This window comes from Lissotriton helveticus, chromosome 10, assembly GCF_964261635.1.
Source record: "Lissotriton helveticus chromosome 10, aLisHel1.1, whole genome shotgun sequence".
Classification (NCBI taxonomy): Eukaryota; Metazoa; Chordata; class Amphibia; order Caudata; family Salamandridae; genus Lissotriton; species Lissotriton helveticus.
In genome coordinates this window covers 843567755-843580210 of record NC_136071.1, presented here as the reverse complement: position 1 = coordinate 843580210, position 12456 = coordinate 843567755, and the positions used below count along the sequence as shown (strand labels likewise).

Here is a 12456-nt window from a genome sequence, read left to right as displayed (position 1 = left end):
CTTTCCATGGAGGCGATGCCGCCATGGAAAGGCTGGTGGGGATTTGCTTTGGGAACCCGTTGTGGGCCTTCCTTGTTTAGGGGGGTGTTGCTGCACTGGGGGGGGTACCTATTGTGCCCCCCTGCATTTCCCTGCAGTGTGTGGCAGGCACCGCGTGGTGCCTGCCATGTAGTGCAGGGTAATGCACAGCATCACATTTTAACATTGCATAAGGTGGTGCAGCCAGCTCCTATCCGTACTAATCACCAAACATGTAAGATACAAATTAGAGACATCCACAAATTGTCTTTGGTTAATACCCAAATATGATAAATACTCTAAAGACTCAATGCATGGAAGGTTCACCCAAGCAAGTTACTGGCAGAAGGGGAAGCCCGAAATCCCTCCTTATAAATTGTATATTGTATGGTGTGTGTTGTGCAGTGGCAGCCAGCCAACTTTCAAGCCAGACCTAAAAGAACTTACATGCTAGAGATACACCTACGCACAGTTCCCTTATTCAAAATAAAGTTGATCTTGCATTAAGTGTCTATATGCTTATTAGTATATACAAATACACTATATTGACAAATATTATATTTTTCCTCAGGCTTCCAAAACCTCCAGATGCTTCCATGACGTGAGTACACTAAGCAACTCAAAATATATAATTTTCCTACATGTGATTTTAAAAATATAGGGATATGACTACAAACTTGTATGCCTAGGCTCTTATTCAGTAAAATAGTTCTGATTGCCTCCAAGCTCCACAGGGTTTTACTTCATATTTTCTTATAATTATTATCAAATATTCCATATCCTGGCTGGGGGGCGAGGGGTCACAAAGGAATCATAACATTATTTACGTACAATGGTGCTTTATTCATTTTTCAAATACATACCTGATGTGTGAAACATTGTGATCGAGTCATCTAAAAACGTCTAATGAGCTTTGAGTGAGAGGGTGTGAGGGATGCATTATCAGAGGAACTTATTCTAATGATAAATATGTGAACTACGCCCGCCAGCTTCCAGGGAAATCGGATGGAAAGTATGTGTTTTCCTTAGTTATAATGTGTTCAATATTGTTCCTGGAATAATTATAAAAGGCCCTTGCAGCCTAATACACTGAGGGACTGCCTTGGCAGATGGTAGCGGTACATGTGTGTGTGTGTACATTCTTTCGGCTGTGTTCTGTGTTTCCACACAAGCCCTTTGACCTACAAAAGTGTAGATGGGAGCCATTAATAAGCAGGCCTCTATGCACAGAAAACACCATATGTCTAGTTTTGTGATCTAGATTGTGCCTTTTATCAAGGAAAAATATTTTGTATCTGTTTTTAATTCACTGGGTATCGTGCATTGGACAATATTGTAGACAATCTATGAAACAATCACTTGTTAGTATTTCCTGTTGCAGAGAGGCATGTTACCTAGGACAAAGATAATGTTAAATTTATATATTGTCATATGTGGGGGGAAATAAGGGGCTGATTACTACCCTCCATGAAAAGGTTGGCGGAAAGGGACATTGGGGGCCCGTAGCCGGCCCCACTTCCCCCCTGGCCCATGGTTGTGGGTATTGGGGGGGCACCTATGGGCCCCACTACATATCCCTGTACCATGTGGCAGGCACCGCATGATGCCTGCCACATAGTGCAGGGATTTGTCCCGTTTGTACATTGTGGTGGGTGCTGCAGCCAGCAGCACCCGCCACAATGTAAAATATAGGTATTGCGACTGCCGTGGTGGCGGTCGCATTGTAATACCTACTATGGGACCGCAGACAGTATGTCGGACGGTCCTAATTCCAATACAATGGCGGATGGACTGAAGTCCGTCCGCCATCGTAATCAGCCCATAAGTGAGAATTTACCACACCTTGAATTAATTTTCAAGCGGGGGTTGTCTCTGCAAAGTTATTAGCTTTGGCCCGTTTCTCTCGTGTCAGGTATAAGAACATTTTTTAAAGCAATTACAGCTGAATGCTTTAAGGGCTCACACAGGAAGTTTAAATCAAATGAAAGATTTAAAATATTAATTTGCTGTTCCTCATAGTATTAATTACAATCTTTAGTAGGTATATGAGGTTCATAGATGACTGGTAGACATAAAACCAAAGTTACATGATTTCATAATTGTCCTAATTGATGACTTTAGGGTCGAACCTGCGAGAACATGCGCTATTGCGTGCGTCCTGCTTGTGAGACACTGTTGTATACATAAAGGGCCTTGGAGCCCGCACATTGCTTACCATTTGTTGGCTTGCGTGGCACTTCTAATTCATCAAGGCTGGCCTAACATCATTTACGTTCTTCTCTGTGAAGCGGGGACCAAGCAAAGATTGATTTAACTTAATCAGAGCTCCTGATGTGATTGAGTCACTATTTTGTTCTGTTTAAGTTTTAGTGTTCTGCAGGACAAAGTGTGTGGCTGGCAAAAACAGGCCCAGCAGGACAAGCAAAATTGCAAAGATTTATTTTCAATAGTTACATTTCTTTTATTTTGCTTGTGGGCGTTGTTCTCAAAAGATGAGTATTATCTTATTGCAAAGTGACATTGTTCCTTTCTTATGTGTAATTTCCTAAATGATGTTTTAACACATAATCATGTAGTACACCCCAATCCATCCCACCCCAATTCAGTATGCCCCACTCAAATCAATGCCAATCCACCCCACCTCACCCCACACCAATCCACCCCAATCAATCAAGTCCACCCCAGACCAACCCAACACAATCCACCCCACTACAATCCAAAGCACTCACCCCAATCCAATGCAGTTCAATTCACCCCACTCCAATCCAAACGACTCACCCCAATCCAATGCACGCCAATCCACCACACTCCAATCCTCTCAGCCCACCTTCCTCCAATCTGCTCAACTCCAATCTGCCCACTCCAATAAACCTCATGCCAATACAACATTATTAGCCCCACTCCAATCCAAAACAAACTACCCCACTCCAATCTTACACACTCCAATCTACCCCACTCCAATCCAAAACCTTGTGCCCCACTCCGAAACAATCTGCCCCACTCCAATTCAAAACTATCAGCCGCAATCCAATCCAAAACAATCTTCCCCACTCAAATCCAAAACAATCTACCCACTCCAATCTGCCGCACTCCAATCCAAACCAAACCACCCCACTCCAATCCACCTCACCCCAATCCAACCCAACCCACCCCAATGCAATCCTATATACTCCAATCTAATCAACCCCACTCCATGTCAATACAATTCACCCCACCCCATTCCACCCCACTCCATTCCACTCAAGTCCAGTCCACTCCAATCCACCCCACTCCACTGCAATCCACCCCACTTCAGTCTACCACACTCCACTTTAATAAACCCCTTTCCAATTAACCCCAATCCACTCAACCCCATTTCTATCCACCCAACCTCATTTCAATCCACCCCACTCCGTCTAATCCGCCCCATCCAAACACCCAACCCCACTCCAATCCACCCCACTTCACTGCAATCCAAAACACCCTACGGTACTCGAATCCAATCCACCCCACCAAGTTCAGTCTTCCCCACTCAGGGCAATCCATCTAGCTCACCACACTCCAATCCACCCACTCCAACCAAATCCACCTCTTCCAGTCCAGTCCAGTCCAATCAACCCTCTCCACTCTAATTTACCCCACCCCAAACTACCTTGCTAATCCAATCTAATCCTCACAACCCAAACCAATGTAATACTCCCCACTCCAATCCCCCCAATCCAATATGACAAAGGAACGCCCTAAAATCCTCCAGGCACTTGAGAAATTGAAATGCTTTGCTTCTGTGGTGCCCCAGAGAGAGCAGGGGCACCAACAACCTTTCAGCCAGAATTCTTGGGGCCGCCAGACCCCATAAAGAGTGCCCCCCTAAATTTTCTAGATGTCGTCATGTCTCCTATATTATAAAATGTATAACATTAAAATAATCAACGAGAGAGAGTGAGAAGTGGGAAAGAGGGGTTTACTCTGCTCCCTTAGGTAATGCACAAAATATCAAAGAGAGTTATAATGAACGATTCTTGGAGCTAGAGTCTCTTATAAAAATGGTATTGAGAAGCTCAACAACTATTTTCCATCAGTGGTATGCTCTCTCCACCACATTACTAATAGTCAATATCATCATCAGAAGGTCTCGCCTCCACCAGGAGGCAGAGCCTTTTCAATTGGATACATGATGGGATCTGTGAAAAAGTGCAGGTAGGGAAAATGACCTCCGACCTCCGAGACATGCTTGATTTTTAAAATTGGAACGAGGGCAAGATTAAAATCAGTGAGATGTGTTACGGACGAGTTATCTATCCTTCACATCCATTTAATGTTCAGAAAGATTGAGATGTTTCAGTGTACTTGAGCCTGGAAAGGTCACCGTCTTTCTTCCTGACTGTCATATGTCAGATCACTGTTGTACCTGGTGGGACACTATCCCTCTGGAACCCTGGAGATAAGTGCAATGACTTAGTCAAAAGGGGCATTATTTGCTATCCCCTGAAAAATAGAAATAGGACATGAATCTCGAATGTCTTATGAAAGTGCTTTATGAAGCCACCTAAAAATATACTTTTTTAAAGCTACATTTATTTTAATGTGGACATATCACACCCTTTGTGTGTGTCATGCATAATTATGTATGGTCACAAGAACTTGTGGATACTGTAGAGCATAGAAAGAGAAGACTATCGCCCTGTGTATATTAATAACGGACCTGCTTGAGTAAGACAGACCTTGTTAAAAGATATATTGTGGTGGTGGAGGGGGGAAGATTTTAGTGTTCCTCTGGTTTTGGGTGTAACTATATATGTATCGATAGCGCGCCTGGTGAATACGCCACAAAGCAGTGGTCCAAAGGTGGTATGCCGTTCATAAATAAATACAGAGTAAAATGCTGAAAGGACTTCACATAAACGTCATACCTATCTTGGGGGGGGCTAAGGCTCCATAGGATGTTGGAAAGAGACAGGTGCTGCAATCAGCACCCAAAGGGCTTAGGGTTTTGTTTTAAGGCTGCAAGGGAAGCAAGCACAGCATGTTAAAAGCTGAAGACACATCCATACAGTTTATTGAACATGAAAATGCTTTATTGATAGTGACAAAGTTACAAGTGAATCAACGTAGGTTTCAATGAAGGTCATAGAAATGCTTTATTGACAAGCACATGGTTAACAGTAAGTCATTACATGCCCTAATGAATTTCATTGTAAGATGGTACTGCCTTTAAAGACTTTAATGGTGTGACATTGGGTTATTATGGCATATTTGTGCTTTTGTTAACTCTGACAGTGCCAGAAGGCTGGCCTTTTAATAACGTCACCCTTTTATATTGTGTCTAGTATATTGGGGGGTGGGGGGTGGTAATAGAGCTCAGAGCTCGCTATGGTTGTAAACTGTTAGGAGGGTGTAACCATAGATATTTCCACTTACTATAATGTATGTATTTGTAAACCAATGCATAGTGTTCAGCAGTGTGCACTGAATAAGGACTGTTACTTATTTTAATTAAACGTACTTCCTGGACCTCATTTATTGGGTGTTATTTTATTGCATTCTTGCGGACTGGGATACTAGTCCACATCACCTCCCCAGAGTAGGACTTGGCCTCCTTTGCCTCACTACCCTGAGAGAGTCAAGTGCTACAACGGAATACTTGGTTCCCCGTAGATAGAAGGTTGCAGACTTATTACATATATCCATCAGAACTAATAGCCCACTTTCTTACACCAGTACTTAGATGACTGGCTAATTCCTGCTCCTTCTTTTTCAAAGGCACAGTCCAACTGAAAGGAGCTGCCAGCTATTCTAAGAGCTCTTCATAAATGTTCTGCTCAGATAGAAGGGAAAGTGATATTAGTAAGCATGGGAAACCAGGTAGCTCAAAGCTACACCAGTTGTCTGGTTTGGAAACCAAAAGTGAGGTGTTAGCAGATGCAGCAAGCAACATTTGCTCTTGGGCAGGGTCTCACCTGGTTTCCATAAAAGCAGTCTGCATCCAAGGGTGGGGCCACTTCCATGCAGACTGCTAAAGCTGGAACATTCCCTCCTCACTGAATTTCTAACTGGGGAAGAAGGTATTACAAAAGATCATAGCATATACTTCAGCCACCCTTGGCTAGATCTATGTGATTCTCCATCTAGTGTTCTCCTTCATCAGTTCTGCATGGATACATGGTGTGAGCATACGTGGGAGATAGAAGAACTATTTATTATGTGGCAGGTGTGTCTTCTGTATGCATTCACTCCCATTTCCCTTCTGTCCAGGTTGCAAAAGAAGATTCTGGACGTACTGAATCAGATCTTCTCATATTGGCCATGGAGAGCATGGTTGTTGTCACTGATTCAGATGCCAATACATCATTACCTCTTTCTGCCTCTCCACCCATCCCTTCGGTGCTATCCTCAGTTAACTTGGAGATCCATGGAATTGCTTCGCCTCACGGAGAGAGAGAGAGAGTTTTGTTCCCTACTGTGTATTATTTGAAAGGGCAAGTGAATTGCCTATCTCTGGGGTTAGGATTCATCTGATGTAAGGACTGTGAGGAGACAGCCTTTCTCTCGGACATCGGCTTGTATTCGAGCCACATCAGCTGCAATGATTTGCTCCAGTTTTGTATTTTTTTATTTCGTTTTGTAGGTCCATGTTTTACAGTTTGCAGCTGGTTTGGTTTAGGGGAAAATGTAAATTATAGGAACCAATATGAATGTGTTTTTATGATTGTACTGAGTCACCAGCAGGAACATGTCTTGTGTGATTGCGAATGACATCTTTAATAGCATTAAAGATGTCCACTTAAGATTTTGTGACAAATCCTCTCATGCTTCTGATTTAAGGCCTCAATTCACATTAACATTTACATTTCCTCGCTTTTTTATTTCTATTGCAGGGCATAATACATATAGTTTTACTTTAGAATATTTATGGATAAACTTACAAAGCACACTTTGATATACATTTTGTGTAAATCTCAAAGATTATAAATCATTATAATCATTATAAATCATTGAAACTTTAATTTTGTATGCAACATATTTGATCTCCATTCCAAATGTTGATAGTGTTTAAATGGTAATATACCTAGATTTAGACTCTGCAATATTGTGCTACTGCATCTTTAAAACTAGACCTCATTAAACTAATAAGGTAAGTGAAAAGGATAGGTAGAGGCATCACAAAGAGAAAAGCACGGCTTTGATCCCTCCCCACACTTTTTCGGAGCACTGCGGTAACCTTGTCTACGCATAATTTACAGCCACAGATTCCTTATGTTATGGCACTTAAATATAAAGGGATACATTAAGGTGTCTTTTTGAAAGGCAAAAGAGAGATATGGGAAGAGTAGAATTAATTTAAACTTCTAGACCTACATCTATAAAAATAGGAATTACTTTTTTATACTGCTTTGCAAAGGTGGCAACTGATCTTTTGGCCTTTTTCATCTTTAATCAGTACAAAGCAGATCTATCAGAGATTTCCAGGAGAACACCCTTACCAGTCCCACATTTCCAAGTTTGCCATGTTCCCAAGCTATCGATCACCCGATGACCCAGACATTGGAGTTCGAGCAAGCAGTGCTCCGCCTCTTCATCCTCACACCCCCGCGTCAAGCTACGATGCTATTGTCCTAAGGAAAACATCAGGTAAGGCAGAACCAGTTTTCACCCCATTAGAACCAAAATATGCCTTTGTTTGTGCTCTTCACTGTTTGATGAGGCATTGCCCTGCTGTGAGTTTAAAAAAATCAATTAGTAACGCTCAGTGGTCTTTGAACATCACCATGCCTGACAAGTTTACAGCTGACCATCTACAGTACATTCTCAACCCTCCTTATTAAAGCTTGCATTGTCAACTATTTTACTTTTTGTTCAAATGTAATTTTCACATATACCTGCCATTGTTTCAGCTCACATATCTGATGAATGTGTCTGCATTTAATAGTACAGTTAATAATTTGGTTTTTTCCTAGTTTATCAGCTGTCTGCTTACTATCTTCTTTACATGAAGAACGAATGCCCATGATCCATTTTATCAATTTCATGGGAATAACAAAGAGCAAATCCAAATTAGGTATCTTTATTGATCTATTTCAGTTATTAAAACCAAAAACTAGCATTTTTACAAGAAATGATGTACACAGCAACAGAACCCTGGTACATAAGGTCACTAACAGAAGCAGTACGCCTAGTACAAAGACCGAAATTTGCATGTGGCAAGCATGGAGATTGGTGGATATGGAATTGGTGCACTCAAAGAACTTTTGACAGATTGGTGATCCAAATGTATATGTACTTATCAACAATGTATTTACATGAAGGGCAGCCTAACAATGATGGGATTCGTGGATGAACAAATACCTTAGTAGATGAGCCCTAAAGTAGTTCTTGAAAGTGGTGACAGAGGTTATGGAGCACAGTCTGGTAGGTTGTGTATTCCAGAGGTAGGGTCCAAGCAACTTGAATGATTAAAATCATCATAGAGATAACTGAACCCTTCTCTTTCCTACACCTCCAGGAAAGGTCTGTCGCTATTGGGTACATTTGTTCACTCTACTCTAGGTTTGGTACCAGTGCATGACTATCTAATATTCTTCCTCACAATGCTGAATACTTTGGAAACGTGTGTACAATATTCAATATCTGCTCCCACAGTTTGTCGGAGATTTCCCTCACCTACTGTGACTCCTATTGTGTTTGGTAACCACATTCTTTGGGTCTCAGAATTCATTAAATATACTCTATAACCTCCAGATAAGGCTTTTCATCGTATCACATGTTTCTAAGAATTTTTGAAAGGGAGTTAGGGGTCCAGTAGCCCCTTCCTTAAATTAGGGTTACTTAGCCAAGTCATCTGTCACTTGTCACACAGGTACCTTATCAATAGGCATTCCCTTAGTTTACATCTCTGAAATTGCTCTCCCTCCATAGCTGGTGAGAATGGATGGTTATAGTGGATCGGGATGATAGGAGCTAAGAAAGTAGGGAGACGTCCTTAACTAATACCTTGTCCAATGCCGCTAGTGGGGGGGTGTAGTGATATTTGAGTTATGTAAGTTTTGTGGGCATGACTCTCTCCGTAGAGTGATATGGAGCCATCTCTTTTCTTTTTCTCTGGCTGATCATTCAATTATTATCCATAATTATTTTGCATAGTAATATTTCAGAAGGTCAGACATGCAAGGCCGCCCTCATTTCTAAATGCCATTAAGATGTTCTTGTTAAATCTAGCTCTTCCTCTGGCCCAGATACAGTTTAGAACTAAACTCTGGAGGGCTTCTATTTCCGTGAATTGTACTAAAGGTGGAAGAGTATGGAATAGGTACATCAGGTTTAATAAGATATTCATTTTCATAACATTGATACTCCCAAGCCAAGAAACATAAAGACATCGCCTTCTGGTCAAACTGGCCTTGAATTGGGCTTTCAGAGATGGCCAGTTAACTCTAGTCCAGTCTGTCACAGAATTACTGAGGGAAATCCCCAGATATATAATTGTTGACTCACCCCATTGTATTGGGCAAGGATTGTTCAGGATATTTCTTCTCTCCTACTGTAGCTATTAGGCCTGGGCGAAATTTGAATTCAGCCAGAGTAAATTACAGTAATTCCGCTTTACTCTTGTGATGCAAAATTACTGAAATTATGCAATTTCTGTAGCTTGAGTAATTAAGAGTAAGTTTGCAAAAAATCCTGCTGCAGGAGCACTGGAACAGTGAACTAAGGGACAGGGAGAGGTTGCTGGCTCCTGCTCTTCATGTAGTGTAGCAGTTAGTGCTATTTTCTAAGTGCAAAATGCATCATTGGACCCATTTTGGACACAAGGGTGCATTTTGTACTATGAAAATAGCAAGAATGCTAGAATGCATATAATTGCGAGTAATTGTGCAGTAATTATATTACAGAAAATTTCACCAGTTATGCCCACTCCTAGTAACTATATGTTCAAGACCAAAACATTTTTTAATTTTTCTAAGCTCTGCAGAAGTGTGGGGATCAGTGAGGAGTAGAAGCATGTCATTTGCAAACTTGCTTATTTGATTTTTTCCTTTCCAAATTGGACTTTTATTTCAGTATCAAGTGTATTAATGCTGCCAGACATTTTATTACCAGGGTGAAGAGAATAATCGACAGAGGACAGCTCTCTCTTGTCCCTTTAGCCAGCTGCATCTTATCCAAACAAATCCTATCTAACCTGAGCCACAACTACAGAGCTTTATAGATAGCCATAATCCAGCTTCTCATGCTCACTTTAACCAGCACCACTTATAGGATAACCCAACTCACCCTGTCAAATTCTTTTTCCGCATCCCGAGTTACAGGGAGAGACAAAATTTCTCTCGGAAGTTCTTGATCTGGTGTGCTACTTTCCCTATTTTGTCTAGGTCCTTTATATTTCAAACAAAACCCACTTGGCCAGGCTCTATCAGTGCCAGGAGAATCTTATCTGTCCCCTTCATGAGTATTTCAGTAAAATGTTAATGCCTGCATTCATCAGGGCCTTGGGTAAGTAGGATGTTCACTCTTCTGAAGGCTTTCCTGGTTTAGGGATCACTTTGAGTTAGAGAGATTTTTCGATTGACTTATTAGAAGTGGCACACATTAATTATAAAACAAGAGTCCATTAGGAGCAGGGGCCTTTTAACACATATCGATTTGATGGCATTCAAGACCTCATGTACTTCATTTGGCTTATCCAGTTTTTCCATCCATTGGGAGGTGAGGATTGGCATCTGGATCTGTTCTATGAGCTGGCTCTTTCTTGTTTGTTCACTGGCTCAGCTACTTATAGCTTTCTAAAGAATGAGACAAAATGATCCCTCTTCACATGCTTGTCAGTGACTGTGTCCCTCTGGGGGCTCTTCATTTTGCGATATACCCTTTAGTTCTCTGGGTTCCCAAACCGAATAGCAATAATTTGTCCACTTTACTGCCCTTTTCATAAAAGGTTGATTTTAGGTGGAGGAGTGCATTTTCTGGTTGTTTTCAGTACCCACACTTCATCCTGCAGCATCTCTAATTCACCACCTTGTGTACTTGAGGGTGCGTGTTTACTTTTATGCTCAAGTACATCTAAATCCTGCCTCAAGTTAATGTCTAGCTGATATTCAGCCCTCCCCGCTCTAGTAGATAAGGCAATTGCTAGTCCTCTGAAAGTGGCTGTAACATGACCCAGTGGTTAATGAGTGATGTATCTTGGTTTTTCCCCCCTACAAAATAGTCTTAGATGACCTGTACCAGTTTAGCTGTATGTACATGTCCCTTTATTGGGCCAAGAAGAAACCACTATTTCCTTCTGCTTTTGGTTATGTCACCCTTCTCTAGCTGTATCTCCAAGTGTGAGTGATCTGGCACCAATTCTTCCACCGTGTGTGTGGCTTGCATTCTGTTTATGAGGTATTTTGGGAGGAAAACATCACCAATTCTTGTGTATTATTTGTGGGCATTTGAATAGCACCCATGCACATTAACGTTCCTTAAGTGCAAACTAGAGGACTAGAAAGAGGCAGCTTTGAGGGAAATGCACTTCCTTCGCAAAGAGCTGCTTGATAAGCACTACAGGGAGGGGGACAGGGTGGGTAAACACTTGCTAAACTCCTTCATAAATCAAGGGCAACCAACCACATTATAGATGACCCGCAGGCAGCCTACGAGGACCTCAACGCCATCCACTGCACATGGTCACATTTTACACTGACCTATATACTTCATCACTGATGCATGACTCCCACAGCTCAGACCTTCTGTTTTGGCACAATACAAGTATTTTATCATGATGATGAGCTCCGCGACTTTCTAGACACGCCCTTCACAGTAGAGGACATCATACAAGTCATCCAGGATATGCCTGGAGATAAAGCATTGGGCTCAGGCAGTTTAACTGAGACTTCTCTAAAGAATACATCCAAATCCTTGCTCCCCACCTCCTGACAATGTATGACGAGTTTCTGCTTCGTGGTATACTGCCATCTTCAGTCCGTGAGGCATTCATTATCCCCATACTGACACCTGACAAACCACTGCACCGATGAGACTCCTATAGGCCACTGTCCATGATCAATGTCAACAATAACATTCTTCCGAAATTGATAGGCACTTTCCTCCTCCCCCTGCTGCCGGACTCTGTTTGCCCTGATCAGTCCAGCTTTGTTCCGGGCAGTTTGACAGCACACAACTTACGAACCTTATTTGCACTCCTTCACACAGTCAATCCTTAACTTAGTGCTGTGGCGTTTCTGTTTGATGCCACTGAGGCAGTTGATTATTTGGAATGGCCTTATCTCTTCCAACTTCGAGCCCATATTGGGATCAGTGACTGCTTACTACACCTGATTAGATTACTCTACACACAACCTGTGGCCGATCTGCGCAATAATGGCACAATCACTCCCCCTTTTCAATTTCCAAGGACACCAGACCGGGCTGCCTATATCACCCATATTATAGGGGAAATCATATACTTTAGTGGGTATGCCA

The 12456-nt window shown here is 41.9% G+C and overlaps 1 protein-coding gene across 1 annotated transcript in view; it reads left to right on the top strand.

The window, feature by feature from the left end:
• SPMIP4 (sperm microtubule inner protein 4) overlaps positions 1-12456 on the top strand; it is a 182016-nt gene that overhangs the window by 102534 nt on the left and 67026 nt on the right. The window contains exons 4-5 of the mRNA XM_078664378.1: positions 590-619; positions 7436-7626. Coding sequence (XP_078520504.1) covers positions 590-619; positions 7436-7626 — 221 coding nt within the window. The remainder of the gene's footprint in view (positions 1-589; positions 620-7435; positions 7627-12456) is intronic.